At 42.3% G+C, this 22,227-nt stretch overlaps 1 protein-coding gene across 2 annotated transcripts in view; it reads left to right on the plus strand.

Moving 5' to 3' along the window:
- The window catches only part of NBAS (NBAS subunit of NRZ tethering complex), a 340,240-nt gene that overhangs the window by 220,237 nt on the left and 97,776 nt on the right, over positions 1–22,227 (plus strand). For both annotated transcript variants that reach the window (XM_060027072.1, XM_060027073.1), the window contains 4 exons: positions 671–900; positions 5,040–5,150; positions 15,141–15,391; positions 16,602–16,936. In XM_060027072.1, the coding sequence (XP_059883055.1) occupies positions 671–900; positions 5,040–5,150; positions 15,141–15,391; positions 16,602–16,936 (927 nt within the window). The remainder of the gene's footprint in view (positions 1–670; positions 901–5,039; positions 5,151–15,140; positions 15,392–16,601; positions 16,937–22,227) is intronic.

A 22,227-nucleotide genomic window follows, 5' to 3' on the forward strand; every position in this document is an offset into this window, starting at 1 on the left:
CCTGTCAGCCGTTCAGTTCCGGGTTTTGTTCTGTTGGAATAATTGTATTGCTGTTAAAGAAGCTGCTAGATTTAAGGAACAATATCCCATTGAGCCCCAAACTGAGCAGAGTGAAAATTGGTTGTGTACTTGCTTATGAAACTAGAAAAATTTATGATTTCAGGAACAGGGATGGGGCTTTTTCCCCTCACTCATCCCTGGAGAAAACATTCTTCTACTTAACTATTTAGGCATTTCTCGTGGAATCATTGAACTGCAGCTCTTTGTTTTTGAGAACACTTAGATGGTCCAAAGAAAATTTATCTAGGGGCAATGATGATAAAGATTACTTCCAGGGTGAATTATTATAAATGATCAGATAATTGGGGAAGAGATCTGGTATAGGGTGATGGTAGTTGAAAAAGCAAGCATACATTATTCTTTAAGTGGGTGGTGATTTTTAAGGTGGAAGAGCAGAGCAGGAGTCCAGAAACCCGCTCCTAGAGTCAGTTCTGTGTCCCGTCTTTGTGGTCTGCAAAACGCACCGCCTCTGCAGTTGCCTCCTCAGGGTGGTTGTCAGCCTGGACTAAATGGCAGCGGTGTGAAGGGTCAAACAGGTGCCCAGCAGACATGATCTTCTTCCCACTTTACTCTTTTTTTTTTTTTTAATTAGTCTTTTTGTTACTCACAGGCCGATCCCAAAGAGCTAATCAAGATGGTCACCAGGCACGTGACTCGATACGGACAGGAAGCCTGGCCCGAGGAGCTCGCTGCACTGACCAAGCAGTTACAGTACTACAACGAGCGCCTCCTGGACTTCACTCAGGCTCAGATCCTCCAGGGCCTGCGGAAGGGTGTGGATGTGCAACGGTTTACTGCAGATGACCAGTACAAACGGGAAACCATCCTCGGTCTGGCAGGGTAAGGAATACCCTCGTCTCGAAAAGGGATGGATTTAGAACGTACAAGAACAAGTTGAGTTACCAGGACTATTAATCACAGTCCTGTGAAGATTCACATTCATGGCTGCTATAAAAAGGACTTTCCCCTACTTCTTCCTGTCCTGTGAGGGATGTGTGTGTCTTCCCAAATGGGTCAGTGATGCAGACGGTATTTTGAGCCTGCAGATTTAAGTAGTAAGGATGGGAATTATTTAAAAAGCTTCCCATGATTTTGATAATCCAATACCAGTACCATGTTAGAGGTGATAGAGTGTGATCAGGGGTGAAAAGTGTCAAGCTTACTATAGAAATTTAAAAACAAGATTCCCTTTTATTCCTGGCTAGAGTCTCACTTTGCTACTACATGGCCGTTTAATTTCCTCAGTATGTTAAAAGTTAGGTACCGTTGACTTAGTACAAGAGGAGGGACTGAGTGTTATGGGTCCAGGACACCTTTATCTGTCCTGGGTTTCTAGAGAAAGAAGAGCTAACCGCTTGAGCACTTTCTTGTTCGAGGCCTGTAGCAGCTGCCGTTCTTTCCTTTGTCCCTTACCGCTCTCAAGAGAAAAGCAAGCCGTTGTGTGAGATGGCGGTACGGTTGGGAAGGTCCCTTTCTAGGTATGGAATTCCCCTTGGTTTTCATACTCGTCCTCATTTTTGTTTTAGATCAGATGAGTTCAGATCAAATGAGAATTACATGTCACATGGTGGGAAAGTGAAAAAAAAAATGTTTTTTAAAGTGTGTTCACCCACAGTGGTTATTAAGTTAGAGGTATGTTTCGTTTTTAACACCCCAATTTGTGGAGTGCTTATCATGGGCCAGGAACTGTGTTAGGTGCTCTGTAAACTTTATTTTATAAACATCTTTTAACCCTTAAAGATAACCGTATGACATAAAATGTTGTTATCCCCATCTTACAGCTAAAGAACGTGAGGCTCATTGATATAAAGTAAGTGGCCCAAGTTTACATAGGTGGTAAAGATCACAACTGTGACTTTAACCTTGATCTGCCACATGCCAAAGGCATCACATCTTCACACCATGTGCCCTCCCCACACTGCTGGATTGAATTCTCAAGGAAGCATTGGTGTGCAGTTCAGTCTAGGCTTCCAGCCCTTGAAACGAGGTTAAATTGTGCTTACTTTTAACGATTATTTCTCTCTCCTGATAAGTTACCTTAAAATAACAAAGATAGGCTTGGTTATGGTAGTGGTATATGCTACTTTTCATCATTATTCTTTTTTTTTTTTTTTAAAGAAAGTGGCAAAGTAACCTTGGTACTCTGTAATAGTTTTATATTAGCCTGGGCTTCTTTCCTACTAGAAGACACCCCAGATTCTCTTTAGAGTGAGGCGGGGAACAGAGAGATCAAAGCAAGAGGTAGGAACAACCTATAGCAGAATTAAGTGAAGAAGAGAAATAATAGAATTTTTTTTTCTCTTCCCCTCTGTTCTCCTGGAGGTTCATAATTTCATAGGGTCATTTAATATCCAATTTGAAAGTGACCAAAGAGATCACTTAATCCAACCTCCTTACTTTTGGAAGAGGAATCTGAGAACCACAGAGCTTTAAAGGATTGTTCAAGGCCACACAGCCGGGAGTTGAGCCTGGGCTTCCCATTTCCAAGTCCAGCGGGCTTTTTTTTTGGGCATTTGGTAATCCTTGGTGCCATGCTCATGGTGTCTTAGAAGAGAGGTTACTATGCAGAATAAAAGTCGTTACGGCGCGCCTTACATTTGGCTTTTGGTCTTTGTCTTTTCTTTTTAAGTATCCAGCTGGCATATGCTATTTGAAGTATGTCCTGAGGACAAACATATGCTTTTGATAAATATATAATAGAATCTTCTCCACAATCTGTTGGTTAGAAAAATACACAGCAGTCTTTAGATGGCTTGTTTAAAATGTCTCAGAGTGTCTGGGTTTTCTGAGTTAGCAGTTCTGACTTGGAGATGGCATTTTAGCGTCTCACGTACAAGGATCCTCGAAGGACCTGCTTCCTTCTGTTCTGCGGCTCCACCTTCAGATGTGACCATTCTTTATTCTCTCCCTAATTGTACGTCCCTTTAGTGGCAGTTGTTTTCTGTGAGTGCATTATAGTTGACCTCTGTCGTCTCTGTATCCTAGTGATTACATTCTCATTGGTTAGGGTGACTTTGAGGAGAACAGAGAATAGTTTGGTTAGTTCCCACTTTTATCAGATAATAAAGATGTGAATACTTACTGAGCATGTACCTGGTGTCAGGCACTGTGCCAGACTCCCACAGTAGGAAGAGTGAGCTGCTAATGGTTCCTATTCTCCAGGAATTCTCACCTATCACGTGGATATTGGTATTCAATGAGTAGTTTAAGAAAAAATTTTTTTAATTAATTTATTTTTGGCCACGGTGGGTCTTCGTTGCTCCACACGGGCTTTCTCTAGTTGTGGCGAGTGGGGGCTACTCTTCGTTGCGGTGTGAGGGCCTCTCATTGCAGTGGCTTCTCTTGTTGCGAGCACAGGCTCTAGGCATACGGGCTTCAGTAGTTGTGGCACGTGGGCTCAGTAGTTGTGGCTCGCGGGCTCTAGAGCACAGGCTTAGTAGTTGTGGCGCACGGGCTTAGTTGCTCCGCGGCACGTGGGATCTTCCTTGGCCAGGACTCAGAACCTGTGTCCCCTGGACTGGCAGGTGGATTCTTAGCCACTGTGTCACCAGGGAAGCCCAAGAAATAATTTTTGACAGTTACCTAATAATCCAGGCATTGACAGACTTAACCCAGTCCTTGGCCTCTTTTTTTATAGTCTATGAGCATAGAATGTTTTTTACATTTTTAAAGCTTTGTGGAAAAACAAGAATAAAAAGCAATAGAAAGAAGAATATGCTACAGAGACTGTATGGTGGTAAAGCCTAAAAGATTTACTGTCGAGCTCTGCGCAGAAAACATTTGCCAACTCCAGGCTGATCAAATGTATAAATGTCCTGGCTTCCTTAGCTGGGGTAAGTACAGTCTTAGCAGTATTACTTAATGATAACAGGTATTTCATTCCCGTTTCTGTGGTTTTGTCCACCATTCTTCCAACCAAGAATTCCATCCTTATATTTCCTCTACTTCTGGGAAATAGGGGTCTTGCAGTAGTCTTACCAAAATGGCCTTTATGTAGGTGCTCTGGACCAGAATTCCTTATATGCATAGAGATTCTCAAATCTGATGATACCATTCCCTGGTTTAAACTTTCCACTGACTCTCCATTGCCTACAGGATAAGATACAGGTCCTTCAGCTGGCCTGTATGGTCATGGTTGTGACACCACGCCCCCTTCTGCTTCCTATGTCAGAAGCCCATCTGTCTCTTCTCCCTCTTTACAGCCTCTACTTATTTAATCCTTGTTTACTCTCCGATCTTCAGCTCAGATTGGTCACTCTCTCGTCTCCATCCTCACAGTATTTTGTAGCATTTCTTTTAGCACTCCCCACATTCTGTTTGATTCCTGGTTCACATTTCACATCCTCCATTAGGCTGTAAGTTCCTCAAGAAATATCTTATTTGTTTTTATGTCCTCAGCAGCTAGGATAGTAGCTGGCCCAATGTAGAAAACAAAAATTTGTTGAGTGACTAACTGTGCTTTCTCAAATATCTATCTGTAGGGTAGAGATCCCTTTCCTTTCTACTGCTTTTTGACTGTAGGCTCCGGTATCTAGATCAGAATTTTTTGACCTCAGTACATTTTGGACGGGGTCATGCTTTGTTGTGGGAAGGCTGTTCTGAGCATTGTAGATGGTCGGCAGCCTCGCTGACCTCTGCCTGCTAGATGCCAGCAGCTCCCTCCTTTTCCTCACCCACTGTGACACTCAAAAATGTCTCCAGACACTGTCAAGTGTCCCCTGGGGGACAGAATCACCCTCGGTTGAGGTCCACTGATCTAGACAATTCCTTGGTCAATTGCAATGCACCACAGAGATAAAAAGAGCATTCAAATTCCTTCGGTGTACTTTTCCTGACTTACTGTGAAATGTCTTATTAAGGACTGTGCTGACTGCACCCCTGTCAGCTGGAGAGCGGTCCTAACGAGCGTCTTCTTTGCTGATTAAGGTCATGTGTTTCTCTCCTCCCCCTTCCCCTCTGGCTGATGGACGTTTGTGAAGGACGCTTGAGGAGAACGTCTACAGCATTGCTCTTTCTCTGGCCCAGCGCTACAGTGTCTCCTGTTGGGAAGTTTTCATGACCCATTTGGAGTTCCTCTTCACCGACAGTGGGTAAGCACACAACTCTTTTTTTTTTTTTTTGCGGTACGTGGGCCTCTCACTGCTGTGGCCTCTCCTGTTGGCGGAGCACAGGCTCCGGACGCGCAGGCTCAGCGACCATGGCTCACGGGCCCAGCCGCTCCGCGGCATGTGGGATCTTCCCGGACCAGAGCACGAACCCGTGTCCCCTGCACTGGCAGGCGGGCTCTCAACCACTGCGCCACCAGGGAAGCCCGTGCATACAACTCTTATGCAAGTTTATTTCCGTGTCTTTCTTTTCAGAGTCTATTTTAAAGGAATCTTGAAGTCATACTGTTCAATTGCACTTTTCCTTTTGAGCTGTAGTAGACCAGTGTCTTTGTATAGTCTCTCTTCATATGTCTCTGACATACCAATATGCTAACTGTAGTCTTAGTTTTTCAGTAATAATAGTCCTGAGTTTGAGACTTTAATTCATTCATTTATTCGAAGATATTTATTGACAATCTCTTGTGTACTAGGAACAGTGTTAGGTGCTAGGGTTACAATAGTCAGTAAATTTCAGCTGTCTTGGAACTCATAGTCTACGGTAGGAGACAGACTATAATTGAATAATGACATAAGCAAATGTGAAATTAAAGCTGTTATAGGCACTGTGTAAGAGAGCCCAAATAGGGGATTTGGCATAGTTAGGGAAGGCTTTCCTGAAGAAATAACTCTTGAGCTGAGACCTAAATAGTGACTCAAAATTAAGTACACTACAAGGAGATGGGAAGCATTTTCTAGGGAGGCAAAACAGTTGAGTGCAAAAGCCCTTTGACAGGATGGAACATGATGTCTTTGAGCCTAACAGGTGGGTGGTGATGCCCTGAGAGTCAGTGGAGCACGGGGTGATATGGGGCTGCTGAGAACCTGGAAACCAGACCTTGCAGCCAGACCGTACAGGCCCTATCCAGGGCTGTGGACTCTTTCCTAAGAGTAATAGGAAGGTATTTAAAGATTCTGGTAAAAGAGAGGGAGGTAATATCAGATTTGCATTTTGATAAGATCACTATGGCGACAATGTTGAGGAAAGATTTTAGGGAGGCCAGCATAGACATATATGGACCAGTTCGGGAGCTATGGTAGTAATAGACTGCAGGACAGGTGACCATAGCCTGGAGGAGGGCTTTGAAAGTACAGGAGAGGTGAGAATGGGTTTCAGAGATACCTGGAAGGTGAAATAAATGGTAATAAATAAATTGATTAATAAGAATAAACTAGCTATGAAGGTGAGTGAAAGGAGAAGAGTCAAGAATTATCTCCAGGATTTTACTTGGTCTGCCTCTTGGACAGTGACATCATTTGAGACAGAAAACACTAGTTAAGGACACAAGGTATTGCAGGGGAGGGTGAGGAAAAGGCAAAGGAATGGAAAAGTTTATACACATTGAATTCCCAAGAGGAAAGGTCAAGCAGACAGTGCATCTTATAGATCTGGAATTCAAAAGAGAAGGTGGAGCTGGACATGCTAATTTGGGAGCCATGTGCACATAGATGATAAATAAGCTATGTTGTGGGTGTGCTTTGGGTGATGAACATAGAATGAGAAAAGGAGAAAGACTTACGACAGACCTCGGGGACCTTCCACAGTTAGTGATAGAGGAAGAGCTGCTAGCAAAGGGACAAAAAGAGCAATCGAGAGGAAGGGCTCTTGTTCTAGGCAAGCCATGGGAAGGAAGAGTTTCAAGAAGTGGAGGTAGTATGGAATGGTCAGGACCTGCTTATAACTCATCATCTTTAATTTTTATTAATATCTTTGAAATTGTACCCTCTACGTTTTAGTATTTATGAAATTGCTACATGGGTAATAGTGTTATCTATGATAAATGTTGTACTGACTTCACCATTTTTGAGGCATAGAAATATGTTCAAATAAACGTTCCTTCTTATACGCACATTAGCGTAAAAAAATCTTGGCATTTTATTAAATATCTTTTTCCTTTCGTTGAATGTGACATAAAAGGTGGTCATGTCTGTACAGACAGGATGCTCCATTGGTCTCTGAATATATTATAAATTATCAGGCACTCTAGTAACGTGCAAGACTGTTCCTAGCATATCATTATACCTGATAGTGGTGTGATTGTACAAACGCACGGAAATTACAAAAGCAGGAAATCATTACCTCCTGTTTTGTCATTACTTGTGAGTGACAAAACACCTAATATTGATTTAGCAAGTGGTGTTTGTTGCTTCATGTTCTTTACTTAAAAGCCTGGTGTTTGCCTTACTATTCAGTTCAGCTTAGTAACACAAGTATTAAAGATCAGCCTTGTTAGTACAATAGAAATTGCCCAATATTTACTTGTTGAGTCAATGCCAATGGGAAACTAATAGGTCAGAGCTGCAAGAAAAATAATGTTCCGTACCTTAGGGTTTTGTATTACTGTTCCGTTATAAAAGCCATCTTCCCCCCGAAGTTGATTTTTTCTATAATTTTACATTCTCCTTCCTCTTGGTTGAATTTGGAGGTATTTCCTCGTCTCACCGGATGTACAGATAAGCAGACACACAGGTCGGGTGAGGCAGCATTGTGCAATAGAGCAGAAGCCTTCCAGTCAAGAAACCTAGAGCAAATCGTGTGTCTCTCCAGCTGTGTGTCCCTGCACAAGAGAATTCAATTCTCTGAAACTCATTTTCCTTTACTCTAAGTGAGGTGTCATAAAAATTAAATGACTTCCTGGTGAAATATCAAACCTACAGTACCTGACACATGATCCATAATTAATGGTAGTTTATTCCTGGAATTTCACTCCTGTAAGAAAGAGATAATTGTCGTAAACACCCAAACTGGAGTTCCCGGTCTCCTTTTCCCCCTTATTCTTCCTCATTTTCTTTCTTTTTCTTGGTAGTTTTCAACATCAGTGATGGCTTTGAGCGGCTGTGTACACCTGGAGTCGGCTCCCTCTGGCGGACACTGGTTCTCCCAGGGCGTGTTCAGCTCCCTGAGGTCAGGGCTGATTTCTCACTCACTGCAGCCTTCACAGCCATCTTCACCTCTAGGCTGTTCTAGACACTTTGGTGCATCTTACAGATAACATTAACTACCAGTGAGGGCACGGGTTTTGGAGTCAGGCCACATTTCAAGATCCAGCTCTGCTGCCCATACCCCCAGCTGTGTACCTGGGCACGTCTCTTAATCCTCTTGGGTCACTGTTTTCTCAGTTAAGGGGACCACCATCCCCCCCTGGTATGGTTGTAGAGACTAGAGAAAATCTGTGGAAAGCGTATAGCCGGGGGCTCTTTAATGCTGTCGAGATTGTTCCTGTTATTGTTCTTACCAGTCCTGCTGACTCCATGTGTGTCTGTAAGTTTTGAATATGGGATCATTTTGAAATGGCAGAGGATGTTTCTAGCTGATAGAATAGTACCACATTTGTTTATTCATTAAATATTATTATTATCTTTTTCCTAGTACCTTTGTGTACCAAGCATAGGTTTAAATGCAGAACAAGACAGACACATCCTTACCTTTATAGAGCTTATATTCTAATTGGGGAGACCCCCGTCACACACACACACAGTTAAAAACTAAAAAATAAATTGCTGGTCATAATAAGTACCATAAAGGAAATGCACAGGGAGCAGATGGGAAAGGCCTCTCTTGGACGTAAAAAGAGCTCACTATTGGAGAATGGAAGAAAAGGCATTTCAGGCAGAGGGAATGTATTTCAGGCATTTCTGGGACAGGGACGTTCCTGGCCTTTTTGAGTAACTACAGGAACGCCTTTGTGGCTGGAGCACATGGGGCCTAGTGAGCAAAGGCTTACATAAGGGCCAGAAGTGCCTCTCACTGTCAGCCTTGATAACACTCCGTCTGTTCCTTCTTATTTAAACTGCAGACCTGAAGGCCATACATCCTACATTTTCATTTCACTCTAGTAGGTACTTTTACCGTCACCCAGGGGATTAATTATCCAAGTGATTTTGCTTGGGTGGCAGAGATCGTGATACCTCTTCATCTCTGCTGGTTAGTTCAGTGCTGCCTCTTTCAGGCCCCTGGGAAGGGACTCTGTGCTGTGCTGTTTTGCACAGTCAAGTTCATATTCCCTGGTAGGATTCTTTTGGTCTCAAGTATAAGGATGGGCAAGAGCATGTTGTAGCTGTGGGGAGGTGAACAAGCTATAATGCATCTACCTTTTCCTGCATTGAAACAGGAGTGACACAGAACCTCTGCCTGAGGGTTGCTGTTGCTCATAGGCAGGTTTGTGTCCAGATTGTCACATGGTGAAGAATTCTCAATTCTGGCCTTCTCTTCTTGACTTAGTTGAGGAGTTTGAGAATAGTTGGTGTGTAGAGAGGGGATTTAAGGCAACTTAGCTTCTTAAAAGTATGTTATAACATTGAAAAAGAAGATAAGCAAAAATTCAAACCAGGGAAAATCCATTTAGAGTAGGAAGGTTGAATGTAGAAATTCAGGTCATAGGTCTTACTTATTTTTTAAAATTGAGCCATACATAAAATTTTGATCTTTCTTTGGCCTAAAGGACCATGATCCTGATCATGACCGAGACTGTGATTTGCATTGTACATAAGAAGAAATCTTCCAGTCCTAAAACTGGAAGAACTAATTACTACCATCACCAAAATGGAAGCAATTGTTTCCATGTATCTGCAAGCTTCCTTTCCACGTTGTGATTTTTAAGGCCACTTTTCCCCCAGATAGGAAAAAATTCCTGACACTGGCACAAAATGTAATAAGCAAAAAGATGCATTTTGGGGCCTGTTTTCGTCTTGTGGAAAGTGCACAGTCTTTGGATCCTGCAGGTCTGGGTTTAAATCGTGGCCCTGTGACCTCCTTCTAGTGTGTACATGGTGGGCAAGTTGTTTCATCCCTCTGTTCCTAAGTTTCCTCCTCTGCAAACTGAGTAGTCTTATTCCATTTTGCAGAATTGCTCTGAGATTTGAGAGATTTATACAAAATGCCTGACATGTATTAGATGCTCAAAGGAAAAAAAAAGTAGTTGCTATTGTTAATTCTGGAAACAGACCAGATTTACTGAACTCACCCTCTGACCGCTATCAGCCTAACATTGCAAATCTGATTTTTTAACAATTATTTTTCAGGATAATGTGCTATCAGTTATAATATACATGCTTTGTGAGAATTAAATGAGATGACACAGTACTTAACGTATAAGATGTGTTTGGTAAATGATGCCTGTTGTTGCTTCTGTGCTATGGTGTCTTTTAAAATACCTTTTGGTTAGAGAGGTGATAATATGAGACTACATAAACCAGTCAAATTGACATTTTATGAGAAATGAAAAGGCTTAAGGGGTCAGAGTTGTCCTTATGGAGGAGACGAAGCCTATTCACATGGGCTTCTTTCCACATCACCACTCTGTCCACAGAAAACGTTCCACAAAGGAACTCACCAAGTATTAGTGTGACAAGAAACAGACTCCAAGGTACTCATTATTGATTCTCTCATCAACTGTGTAGGTGACCTTGCAAAGTTAAAGTTCATTGTTTGGTTTGCAAAGACACTTGGCTAAAATGTTGGAAAAACTGGAAAAGGCCATGATTATTTTTTTTTACCACGTTTCCCCAGCATAACCACATATTCAGCTGTCAGGCAGCACTGCAGGTCAAGGCTGCCACATCACGTTCATTCTGAGGCATTTGTGTGGCAAATATCTTGGACTGTTTCCCTCAGGTCGGAGTAGTTGTGATTTAGAGGGTAGAATTGTGTCTTCCCACAGAAATCAGTGGTGGAGGCCTATTCACCCATGGTCATGGTCATTCATGTGGATTTCTGTATCTTCACACTTTTAGGATTAGTCTTTGGGGGAAATGCTTAGAAGTTCTGCATCTGAACCGTGTGGACCAGTGGACCTCATCCCTTTGCTCCCTCCAGCCTTTCCCAGGAGCTCTCTCCCTCTCGCCTTCTTCTCTCCTCTTCAGTCAACTCATGGAATTGTATCAGTATTATCACTCAGTGTCAGATTGAGTAAAGTAAAATGCATTTAAATAAATTTGTTTCCCCCCATGAATATAAGTCCTTTCAATTCATGCTGTTCTTGAATCACAGTTTCGGCTGATTGACAACTCGAAGCCATTACAGAATCCCTTAATCATGGGATTAGTACTAATAACTTATTCCTTGTGCCTTTCGTACAACTAATGCTAATTTTCTTCTTGTAGTTAATCTCTGAAAGTTAAATTTGCACCATATATATACTTATATATATGTGTGTGTATATATATGTGTGTATATAAATATTTATATATGTGTGTGTATATATATATTTATATATATAAATATATATTTATATTTATATATATATATATATATATATATTAGTTGCCTTATAGCTAAAGCTTAGAAAAACCACTTAAACAGTTTTTAAGGGTAACTACTGATTTGATCAGTGAAAGTTCCACCGTAGTTTCCTTGTATTTCTTCCTACTCTCTTGAATGTGGGTTCTTTGGAATTGTTTTCTAAGCAGAGATTTCATTTCTTGTTCCAAAAGGAAGATAACAGCATCTTTCGATGGGAACTCTTAAAATGGGTTATCAATTACTGGCATCTATGGAAGATCTTAGTACCTTGTAATTTACTGAAGAGGGAGGTTTTCGTGTTTATCATGTGTCAGTAAAAGTATTCCAGTACCTCTCTTGACAAGATAATTAGGGAAAATTGCACATCAGGCAAAGTAAACTGCAGGCACAGAAGAATAGGTGGGTGGGCGAGAGGGGAAAGTAACGTTGACTGAGAGAGACTGTATTCAGAATCTAGTCGAACACAGATGGACTAAAGCTGTTGTGGTTTAGCCATTGTCCATTTTGTAGATGAGTCTCAGATACACTGCTTGCCAGGGGATAGCAGTGAAGTGTGACAGGAGAACTCTTTTAGATGACTGCCCCTGAGAGAGAGCTAATGTCTGTCACAGAAAGAATCCTGGTTTTGAAATGGTTGTTAGTGAGGGCGCTTATTAAGCGCCATTGGTTGACGGCTGCTTTGTGACTAGGTGAGCAGCCCCAGCCATGCGGAGTCCAGACAGATCTGGACGCTTGGTCTTAGGCGTCACTTAACCTCTCTGATGACAGTCTCTCACTTGCCTGCCACAGTAATCCATGGAATAAGTGCAAGGTTTCTTTCCTCTTCCATCAGGCATGTCGCTCTGATTGCAAGTCTTTGTCAACGTGAATCATCTTAATGGGGTGACGCAGTTTCTTATTTCCTTCTTCACTGTGTTGTTTTCAGACTTCACTTTGCAAATTATGAAGGAACATCAGGAATTCTGTGACTTTCATATACCACTGGGTGTACAGTACGGGAGAAATCGCAGGTTTGGTTACAGACCACTGCAATAAAGCCAATATCACAATAATGCTAGTACATGAATGTTTTTGTTTCCCAGTGCATATAAAAGTTACATTTACACTACACTATAGTCTATTAAGTGTGCGAAAATATGTCTAAAAAACATGTGCAGACCTTAATTAAAAGATACCTTAGGGACTTCCCTGGTGGCGCAGTGGTTAAGAATACGCCTGCCAGTGCAGGGGACGTGGGTTCAATCCCTGGTCTGGGAAGATCCCACATGCCACGGAGCAAGTAAGCCCGTGCGCCACAACTACTGAGCCTGCACTCTAGAGCCTGCGAGCCACAACTACTGAAGTCCGCGCACTCTCGGGCCCACATGCTGCAACTACTGAGCTCGCGTGCTGCAGCTACTGAAGCCCATGTGCCTACGGTCTGTGCTCCACAACAAGAGAAGCCACCACAATGAGAAGCCTGCGCACCACAGCGGAGTAGCCCCCGCTCACCACAACTAGAGAAAGCCTGCGCGCAGCAGTGAAGACCCAGAGCAGCCAAAAATAAATAAATAAATAAATTTATTTATTTATTTTTAAAAAGTTACCTTATTGCTAAAACAATGCCCAATTACAATAGGAACACCAAAGATCACAGATCACCGTAACAGATATAATAATAACGACAAAGTTTGAAATATTGCGAGAATTACCAAAATGTGACACAGAGACACGAAGTGAACAAACTCTGTCGGAAAAAATGGCACCAATGGACTTGCTTGACCCAGGGTTGCCACCAACCTTCCATTTGTAAAAACAACGCAATGCCTGTGAAGCGCGATAAAGCAAAGCACAGTACCAAACGAGGCCTGCCTGTGCCTTTCAGGGCTGACCTTGCGTTCTTTGAATAGTGATAGTATCCGAAGAGTTTTGAAATAGCCGTCCATTTATACTCGCTGTTTCCTGTACAGGCCTTGTGCTTTCTTGTCTTGATACCTTTGTTCGTATTATTTCTGCTTCATTCCTTTCTACAATACCAAGCTCAAGTACTTCTCTCAATAAGCCTTCTGGTGTCATCGATATCTACCTCCTCTGACATGACAGCTTTAGTGACCCCACTCGTAACTGGAATATAATTGCATGTCCTTTGTCAGCCCACACCATTATTCTGCAGCGTTTTTTAAGTACGTATAATGCAACTGCTGGATGAGAGCTCTGTGTTGTAACTCTATACCCTCCCCAGTGCTGAGCACAGGGCCTTGTCCGTAGAGGACACCTAAGTTTTTGTTCATTCTCCCGTCTATTTGGCATTCATAAGACACGTGTCGAGTGTTTCCTTTGTACCACACGCTGGTGCTTGGTACTGAGAAGCTAAAGCTGAAGAAGATGTGGTATCATCTTTGCCATCAGGTGGTACATAGTGTAGTGAGGGAGACAGGCAAAGTAATAAATAGTTAAAGCAGGTTATGAATAGACGGATACTCTGGGACATCTTTATAGATAGGGATATTTTTGTAAATGTTTAAACCGTGTCTTAATAGAAAAACAGGGTTTCTCTTGAAGTGAAAGTTAAAAGAGCATTTTTGAATTGCTTGATATTTTGACTTTATAAATCGCTGCTGTTATCCCAAGTATTATCACATCCTGATACAAATTTTAAAGTATATTGTGTATTAACTTTACGTAAAAGAAAAACATGTCTTGGCACTTAGGGGGAATTCCAATAAACAGGGTATCGTATTTCAGAAGAGTTGCTTTTAAACGATATGAAACCTAACTTTGATCCTGTCCGAGGTCTCACTTCCTGCTCCTAGGTACTTTCATTGCTACTCTACGAACCCTGGAAGCTGGGAGTTTCTGTTAGTGCCAAAGGCTGCTTGAAGGCCTCTTACGGTTAGAAAGCTTGAAACTCATCCCGCTTGGGGTATTGGGATTATGCTGGGCAGGAGGCACTGTGCTCTGTCCAGGGAGAAACATGAGACCAAAATTAAGCCCTCCCCGTCACCCAAAAAACACAAACTGATCAACCAAGCAGAAGTCCTTAAATTTTTTTTTCAAGAGTTTAACCTTAAATGACTTAAAAAAAAATAACATTATAAAGACAGCTAAGGCAGGATGAAAATATTGATGTGTGCTTTATTCAAGTGGCATTCGTTACTACAGGTAATTCAAGTGAAAGTGCGAGTATCTCTTCTTTTCTATTTTAATTCTGTTTGAACACAGTGTCAAGGTTATGTCTACTGTCAGTTCAAGCCTCTGATATAAGATTTATGCCTAAAAGTTGGGGTTGTTTCTTCACTTCTCTATTTCCTAAATTCCTGAAATAATAAATTTGTTTACGTTTCTATAAGGAAGCTCAGGTTTTAAATTGTTCTTGTGGTATGAATAAATAATGCGTAGTAGAAGGTGGCAGATCTGGGTTCATTTCCAGCCAGTAAGCACTGGGCAGTTCTCTGTAGAGAACTACAGGGTGCTGTAGACCCCCGCATGAGACAACGTGAAAATCATATAGTACATTTGAAACACGTTTGTTTCCCTTTATATAAACTACCTGCACACACTGGTGGTTTCCTGTCTTTGATTAGGCAGCAAGAAGGGATTTGTAAGAAGTAGCCTTTCTTCCTAGGTTTCCAAACAAATAAACAAAAAACATGTTGTTTAATAAAGGAACCAAATCTTACCAATCTTAACATACTTTCTTTGTCTCTTAATTTCAGTTTGTCCACAGTAGAAATTGAAAGTCGAGCTCAGTCCCTTCATCTCTTCGAGACGTTGAAGACCAGTCCCGAAGCCTTTCACAAGCACATGGTCAAGTATATCTATCCCACGATTGATGGCTTTGATCATGAAAGACTGCTGTATTATTTCACTCTGCTGGAAAGCTGTGGCTGTGCAGATTTGGGGAAATACACCATTAAACCAGAAACCCACATTCGGCTGCTAAAGAAATTTAAGGTAGTTGCGTCAGGTAAGTTAATCATTTTCCTGCTTGAACTCATTCTTTAAATGTAATCTAGGGCAATTTTCTATATACAGTCCTGTTCCTGCATTGTGGCTGGCGTAACTGAAACCACAGTATTTTTATGCTAATAGACTTTATTCTGTCTCCAACTCCTTTACTTACTGTTGAGGGACTTAAACACTGGAGAAACTTAAGTCACCCAATGACTAAACGCAGACCTGGTACTAAAATCCAAAGCTTCTGACTAGTACGCCAAAGGTGTTTTCCCTGCTTCCACTGGTTATATTTTATCTGCATAAATGACAAGACTGAGACGCTTCCCAATAGGCAATTTGGCAGGAGTTCACTTAAGTGGACCTACATGTTTAAAGTGTGTATGGAACCCTTAAAATAAGAGCCTTTGAATCTTTGATAAATTGTGGAATTTTTTTTTTTTTTTTGGCGGTACGCGGGCCTCTCACTGTTGTGGCCTCTCCCGTTGCGGAGCACAGGCTCCGGATGCGCAGGCTCAGCGGCCATGGCTCACGGGCCCAGCCGCTCCGCGGCATGCGGGATCCTCCCGGACCGGGGCACGAACCCGTGTCCCCTGCATCCCAACCACTGCGCCACCAGGGAAGCCCTGTGGAAATCTTTAGAATGGTGTCTGTAGCTCATAACTAAGAAATTAACCGTGTTAATACCTCTCAAATCTGTATGATACTTTACAATTTACAAGGCACTTGCAAAGCTGCATTCATCTGCTATTCATAACAACTGTGAGTATTTACTTCAGTTTATCAGTGGTTTACTGAGTAGCTGAATTAGACCCTGGACTAGACACAGAGGAGAGGGAGTAAGATTCAATCCCTGCCTTCAGGTAGTTGATGAGGTACTAGATGAATAACGAATATAGTGCAGTTTGGTGAGAGCACTGATAGAAGACATAGGTGCCATGGGGGGATTGAAGAAGCGAAGAGATATTGCCATCTCCAGGATACAAATGAGGACACTGGGGCTCACAGCGGTTGAGTGACCTGTTCAGGGTCGCACAGTTGGTTAAGTTGCAGGCAGGGATTGGAACTCAGATCTTCTGATGGACCTCATTGACAAGCGAAGCTGTGCTGTAACTAAATCTTTTCATTCAGCCACGCAGAGGGGCTGTGTGTGTATTTGAAAGCTCCTGTGTGGTTATCTGGGAATGAACTACTCTCTTTTTTTCCCCTTTTCTTTCCGATAGGTCTTAATTACAAAAAGCTGACAGATGAAAACATGAATCCTCTTGAGGCATTGGAGCCAGTCCTTTCAAGTCAAAATATCTTATCCATTTCCAAACTTGTTCCCAAAATCCCTGAGAAGGATGGGCGCATGCTCTCCCCAAGCTCTCTGTACACAGTCTGGTTACAGAAGTTGTTCTGGACTGGAGACCCTCACCTCGTTAAACAAGTCCCGGCATCCTCCCCCGAGTGGCTGTGCGCCTATGACGCCTGCATGAAGTACTTTGATCGTCTCCTCCCAGGTGACCTCATCACTGTGGTGGATTCAGTGACCTTTTCTCCAAAAGCTGTGACCAAGGTAACCAAAAAGATAAGAGTTTAAAGTAGATTGGCCGCTTTAGAAGAAATGAAAATTGCTCTTACATTCTGTCGATTTTGTTTTTGTTTGCTTTCTTGAAATAGGGAATACTTACATGTTTGGCAGTTTTGTTTTTTGTTAAGCATGAGGTATTTTAATTGGGAGATCATTTTCCTCTATCACAGTTGTGCAGGCAATATAAATCAGGCTTAACTGTTCTAATTTGCACGTACATTTTGTTCATGCTATAGTTCTCATAATATGGCATTTTATAGTAAATATTCCATCCTGTTCTTTCCAATTGACAAGTGGAAAGAACCTCCAGTGCCAAGCCCACATTACTTGCACTCAGAGCCAGGCTACCAACTTAGCGACGATTAAGTCCAGGTCTTAAAACAGTTTCACATGAATGCTACATAGTACATGACTTGGTGGTAGAATTACCCATGTGAGTCTGTGTGGCAATTTCCAATGTCTGCTCCATGCCCAGGTCTAAGCCCTTTAATTGGACTCTAACTTCTCCTCTCGATCCTTTAACATTGTAGAGTTTCACACAAAATAGATAATGTGGGTTATTCTCCTCCCCTTCTTGCCCTCTCACTATTCAACAAATATGAATTTCTCATTGCTTGGACATGGGGCATCATCTCTCCTAGAAAATCTCCCCGCTGCTGGTCTCAACTGCTGAACTGCATTGCGTTTGGAACTTCCTTTCATTTTCTCTTCCGTGCCTTTGCTGCTGCCTTCTCTTTCCCCCAAGTTGGCAAGTCTGCCCAGGACCCTATCCCATGAATTTTTATTATAGCTATTATTATGAAAATTGAGTGTAGAGGCTAAGAATCCAAGTCATTCATCTGGAGGTTGGCCCAGGTAGATGTTCAAACATCTGTGGGGAATGCTAGTTTTAACTAACTTGCTAGATTAATAGTTGTGGATAACCAATGACTTCATTTCCTTATTATTGTAACTCAATGAATTTAGTTAATAACTTGGTTTTAAATTTTACAGCCACTGCTATAAAGAGGAGATAATCATTTTTGTTGTTTTTAAGGAAAAACGTAAGGATGATTGTAAAGGAATGTAGCGTGATATATTTGAAAAGAGCACGGGTTTAGAGTCACATGGCTTTGAAGTTTGAACCTGCCACTTAGCCAGCTACGTGGTTTCGCCTCAGGAATCTCTGTTAACTTCTGCCTTCTTCAGGCAGAGGCAGTGACTGAGGAATCTTGAAACAGATGATAGTGTTATCCTACTTTTAATAGGTGAGGAAATAGCGGTTCAACAAAGTTAATTTGGTAATAGAGGAGCCACAATTTGAACTCAAGGAGGCTTATTCCAGGGTCTTTGCTCTTAACCACTGAATGGTACTATTTCTAAGAAGTCATAGAAACAAACAGCTAGAGTCAGGGGACCTGGAGCCTTTGTAGGGACTGTGGGAGAACAGTGGGGCCAGAGAGCCCCAAGCATTTTCAGTCCAAGCGGAGCACCCTGTCTCGGGATGTTTCCAGAGCAGGGCTGAGTCTAAATGAGGAAAGCCCGGCAGGAACCTCACAATGTCTGGGGAAAGACAAGAGTCCAGCAAATACTGGGTGAATCTCCAAGGATGAGAAGAGGTTTGAGTCCAAGTAAGTACTAGCATTGCCACAAGTACATACTGGAGGGAAGGGGCTGAACCAAGTGGGGAGTTGAAATCCAAGGAAATGGCTCCAGAGCTGGGACCTATGAAACGGCTGAAGGAGCTTGACAAACGACCTGACTGGCCAGGAGGATGGAGGGGCCCAGGGTGCAGGAGGTTTTACATACTTTATATGAGGGCAGAGGCAAAGCCCAGCATGGCCAGCCAGGGCCACGTGCTAATTGTGAGCACGGTATGGGGTGGACAGACAGCCTAGACTTCCCGACAGCAATTACTTGCTCTTGATTAAACAAACTTAGGAGTTGGATGTACAGTCTGCTCAGCTTTAGTTGGTATTTATGATGTTTTAAGTCAGATGGCTTTAAGTTACAGCACATTCTCATCACCTTAGTTTCTTAATTGTATATCTTTAAGATGCCCTCCAACCACGAGAAGATGTATGACACGGTTGTTTGTGGACATGTGTGCATTTTTTCCTGAGGAAAAGGTGCATAGCTGACCCAGTAGGGATTGAGTCAGTTAATTGTGGCATTGCTTTCTCTTAGCTCAGATGGTGTAATTCTCAGCAAGATATTCTTTTACTGTAAACTATGTTAAGAGGTAGTTTTCTACTAAGTCAAATAAAGTATAGAAAAGTGAGAGAGATAGATTAATTTGATAGTTTTAGTCTGGCTCTATATTTGTTCTCATTTTATTAATTGGCAAGCTTTAAATTTTCCATTCAGAGAGGGAAAGTATAAAGTTTAGGTACAATGCATGTTTGAAATCTCGCAGTGCTATCCTAGAGAGAGAGAGAAAGAGTGTAAAATTCATATTGAAATACAACCCTCACATGGCAGAGGACACATTCGGAAAAGGAAATGCATCTGGATGTGGCCAAGTTTGCAAAACACCAGATGTTGCCACAGCTTGTACATGGTGTTAAAAATGTAAAATAAGTGTATACTACTCATATATAGTGTGCAGTTTTGAAACGTTTACCCACATTTAATTCAGAGCCAAATGTTTGGAAAGAACTGGTGAACATCCAGAGAGCCTAACGAGAACAGTAAGCAATCAACTCAGAGAGGAACGTCCCAAAGCCTGAACTTAGTACCCATTCCATAATGAAACAAGCCAGAGGAGGCGCTTCGCCTTCATAGCAGAATCCATAGAAATCCTGGGGAGCATCATTATGTCATGGAGGCCAAGAGTGAATTTGCACGACATTCGAGGTGATGCATATGCAGAAGGGAAAAGAATGCACATGTTTAAAGTGCATTGGCTCCAATTCTGAATGGTTGCGTTTCAGTTGAGTCAGGTCAGAGTTGCTCTCCTATTGCTTTTCCGATTCAGTCATTAGAAGCATTTTTGCAGAGAACAAGTTAGTGAGTTAGAAATTAGGAAAGTGGTCGACAAAGCTGAAATGCAGGTCAGAGCACTGTTTGCCTGGTTCAGACATGATGTGGTTAGATAAGGGGGTGCTTGCATGTAACCCCAGCCCTCATGTTTTACACTCAACACTCGCTCTCAATTGCTGGTATAGCTACATCCAAAAATAAGGACGTGGAAAATCCTCATCCTACTTAGGAAATGCTACTAAGTTGGCCTGAATCCTTCTTTAAAAACCCCACTTAAGGGCTTTTCTGGTGGCGCAGTGGTTGAGAGTCCGCCTGCCGATGCAGGGGACACGGGTTCGTGCCCCGGTCCGGGAAGATCCCACATGCCGCGGAGTGGGTGGGCCCGTGAGCCATGGCCGCTGAGCCTGCGCGTGCGGAGCCTGTGCTCTGCAACGGGAGAGGCCACAACAGTGAGAGGACTGCGTACCGCAAAAAAAAAAAAAAAAAAAACAAAACCAGGTAATCACAGAAGTAGAAGAGGTCTTCTAGTATCCTAGAAGCCTGATGCTTTTCAACCTGGAACTGGGTAGACGTTCACCACCCTCTCCCCACCCCACGCGCACCCTGTTTCAGCTCCTACCATTTGTTTTTGATGGGAATGTATCTCCTTTGAGTTAGAGCGGAAAAATTCTTGAGAACCTCTTCTCTAGTCTGACCTCTGACCTTCAAGCGGCATTTCTATTGATAATTAAGGCACTACCTCTGCTTCTATATTTATTTATACACACACACATATGTATAAGGAATCTTTCTCTTTCTTCTTATATTTCCCACTTTTTGGTTCTGCCTTCTGTAGCTGTGGAAACAGCATGAGGGCATCTTTTTTTCATATGACTGTTCAAATTCTTGAACTAGGCTACTATATCCTCCCTTATTCTATTATCTAGACTACTTGCTAGAGGAATAAATTTATCTAGACTACTTGCTGGAAGAATAAATTTATCTTAAAAACTGTGATATGGGGCTTCCCTGGTGGCGCAGTGGTTGAGAGCCCACCTGCCGATGCAGGGGACACGGGTTTGTGCCCCGGTCCAGGAGGATCCCACATGCCATGGAGCGGCTGGGCCCTTGAGCCACGGCTGCTGGGCCTGTGCGTCCGGAACCTGTGCTCCGCAACGGGAGAGGCCACAACAGTGAGAGGCCCGCATACCGCAAAAAGAAAAAAGAAAAAAACCCCACAAAACCCATGATATGATCTAAAACTAAAATTTATTTCATAAGTTTAAATCTCAATCAAAAGGTTGCATTGTAACTTCAGCGTCTTTCCGGTGCTAATACTGTCTTTTCACTAAGGATGGGAGTGCATTTTTCACCGTCATGAAGAACTGGTGTCTGAAATCTATATAAAAATGCTGAGATAAGGCATATTTCCTAATTGCATGGCATAATATATGAGTTTCTGATGCATAAATCAAATGCATATTATGTAGGTTCACTAAGTATTTAGGCATTACTGTGTGCCATATTACAACATTAGTTGCCGTTGGAGACATCAAGATGTAAAAGACATGCCTGGGGCTTCCCTGGTGGCGCAGTGGTTGAGAGTCCGCCTGCCGATGCAGGGGACGCGGGTTCATGCCCCGGTCCGGGAAGATCCCACATGCCTTGGAGCGGCTGGGCCCGTGAGCCATGGCCACTGAGCCTGCGCGTCCGGAGCCTGTGCTCCGCAATGGGAGAGGCCGCAGGAGTGAGAGGTCCGCGTACCGCAAAAAAAAAAAAAAAAAAAAAATGCCTGTAAGAAACCTAAAATGAAGGGTTTCTTTTCTTTACAGTAAAATTATTATAATTGAGAGTTACACTCCCGGTGAAATTAGAAATCCCTTGAGGGCAAGGCTGTTGCCTTTTCTCTCAGATGCTCCAGTACCCAGCATAGTATAAAGCAGGCACTCCTCAGTGTGGTTGTTCAAATAATTATTATCCTAGGTTGGCTATTCTTAAATCTTTTGATCTTTGGATGCCTTAATATTCTTAAAAATTGTTGAGTACCCTAAAAAGCTTTTGTTTATGTAATATCTGTTGATATTTGGCATATTAGAAATTAAAACCAAGACATTTAAAAAATATTTGTTTAATTCATTTATAGGTTAATTCATATATAGATCCATTTATAGGTTGACATGAATAGCATCTCTTGATGGAAAATGGAAATACAGCATTTCAAAAAGAAAAAAATAATGAAAGTGACATCATTTTACAGTCACATGTCTGGCTTAATAGAACACAGCTGGGTTCTCGCGTTTGTTTCTGTATTCAATTTTTGTTGTTTTGGCTGAAGA

This window comes from Delphinus delphis, chromosome 12, assembly GCF_949987515.2.
Source record: "Delphinus delphis chromosome 12, mDelDel1.2, whole genome shotgun sequence".
Taxonomy (NCBI): domain Eukaryota; kingdom Metazoa; phylum Chordata; class Mammalia; order Artiodactyla; family Delphinidae; genus Delphinus; species Delphinus delphis.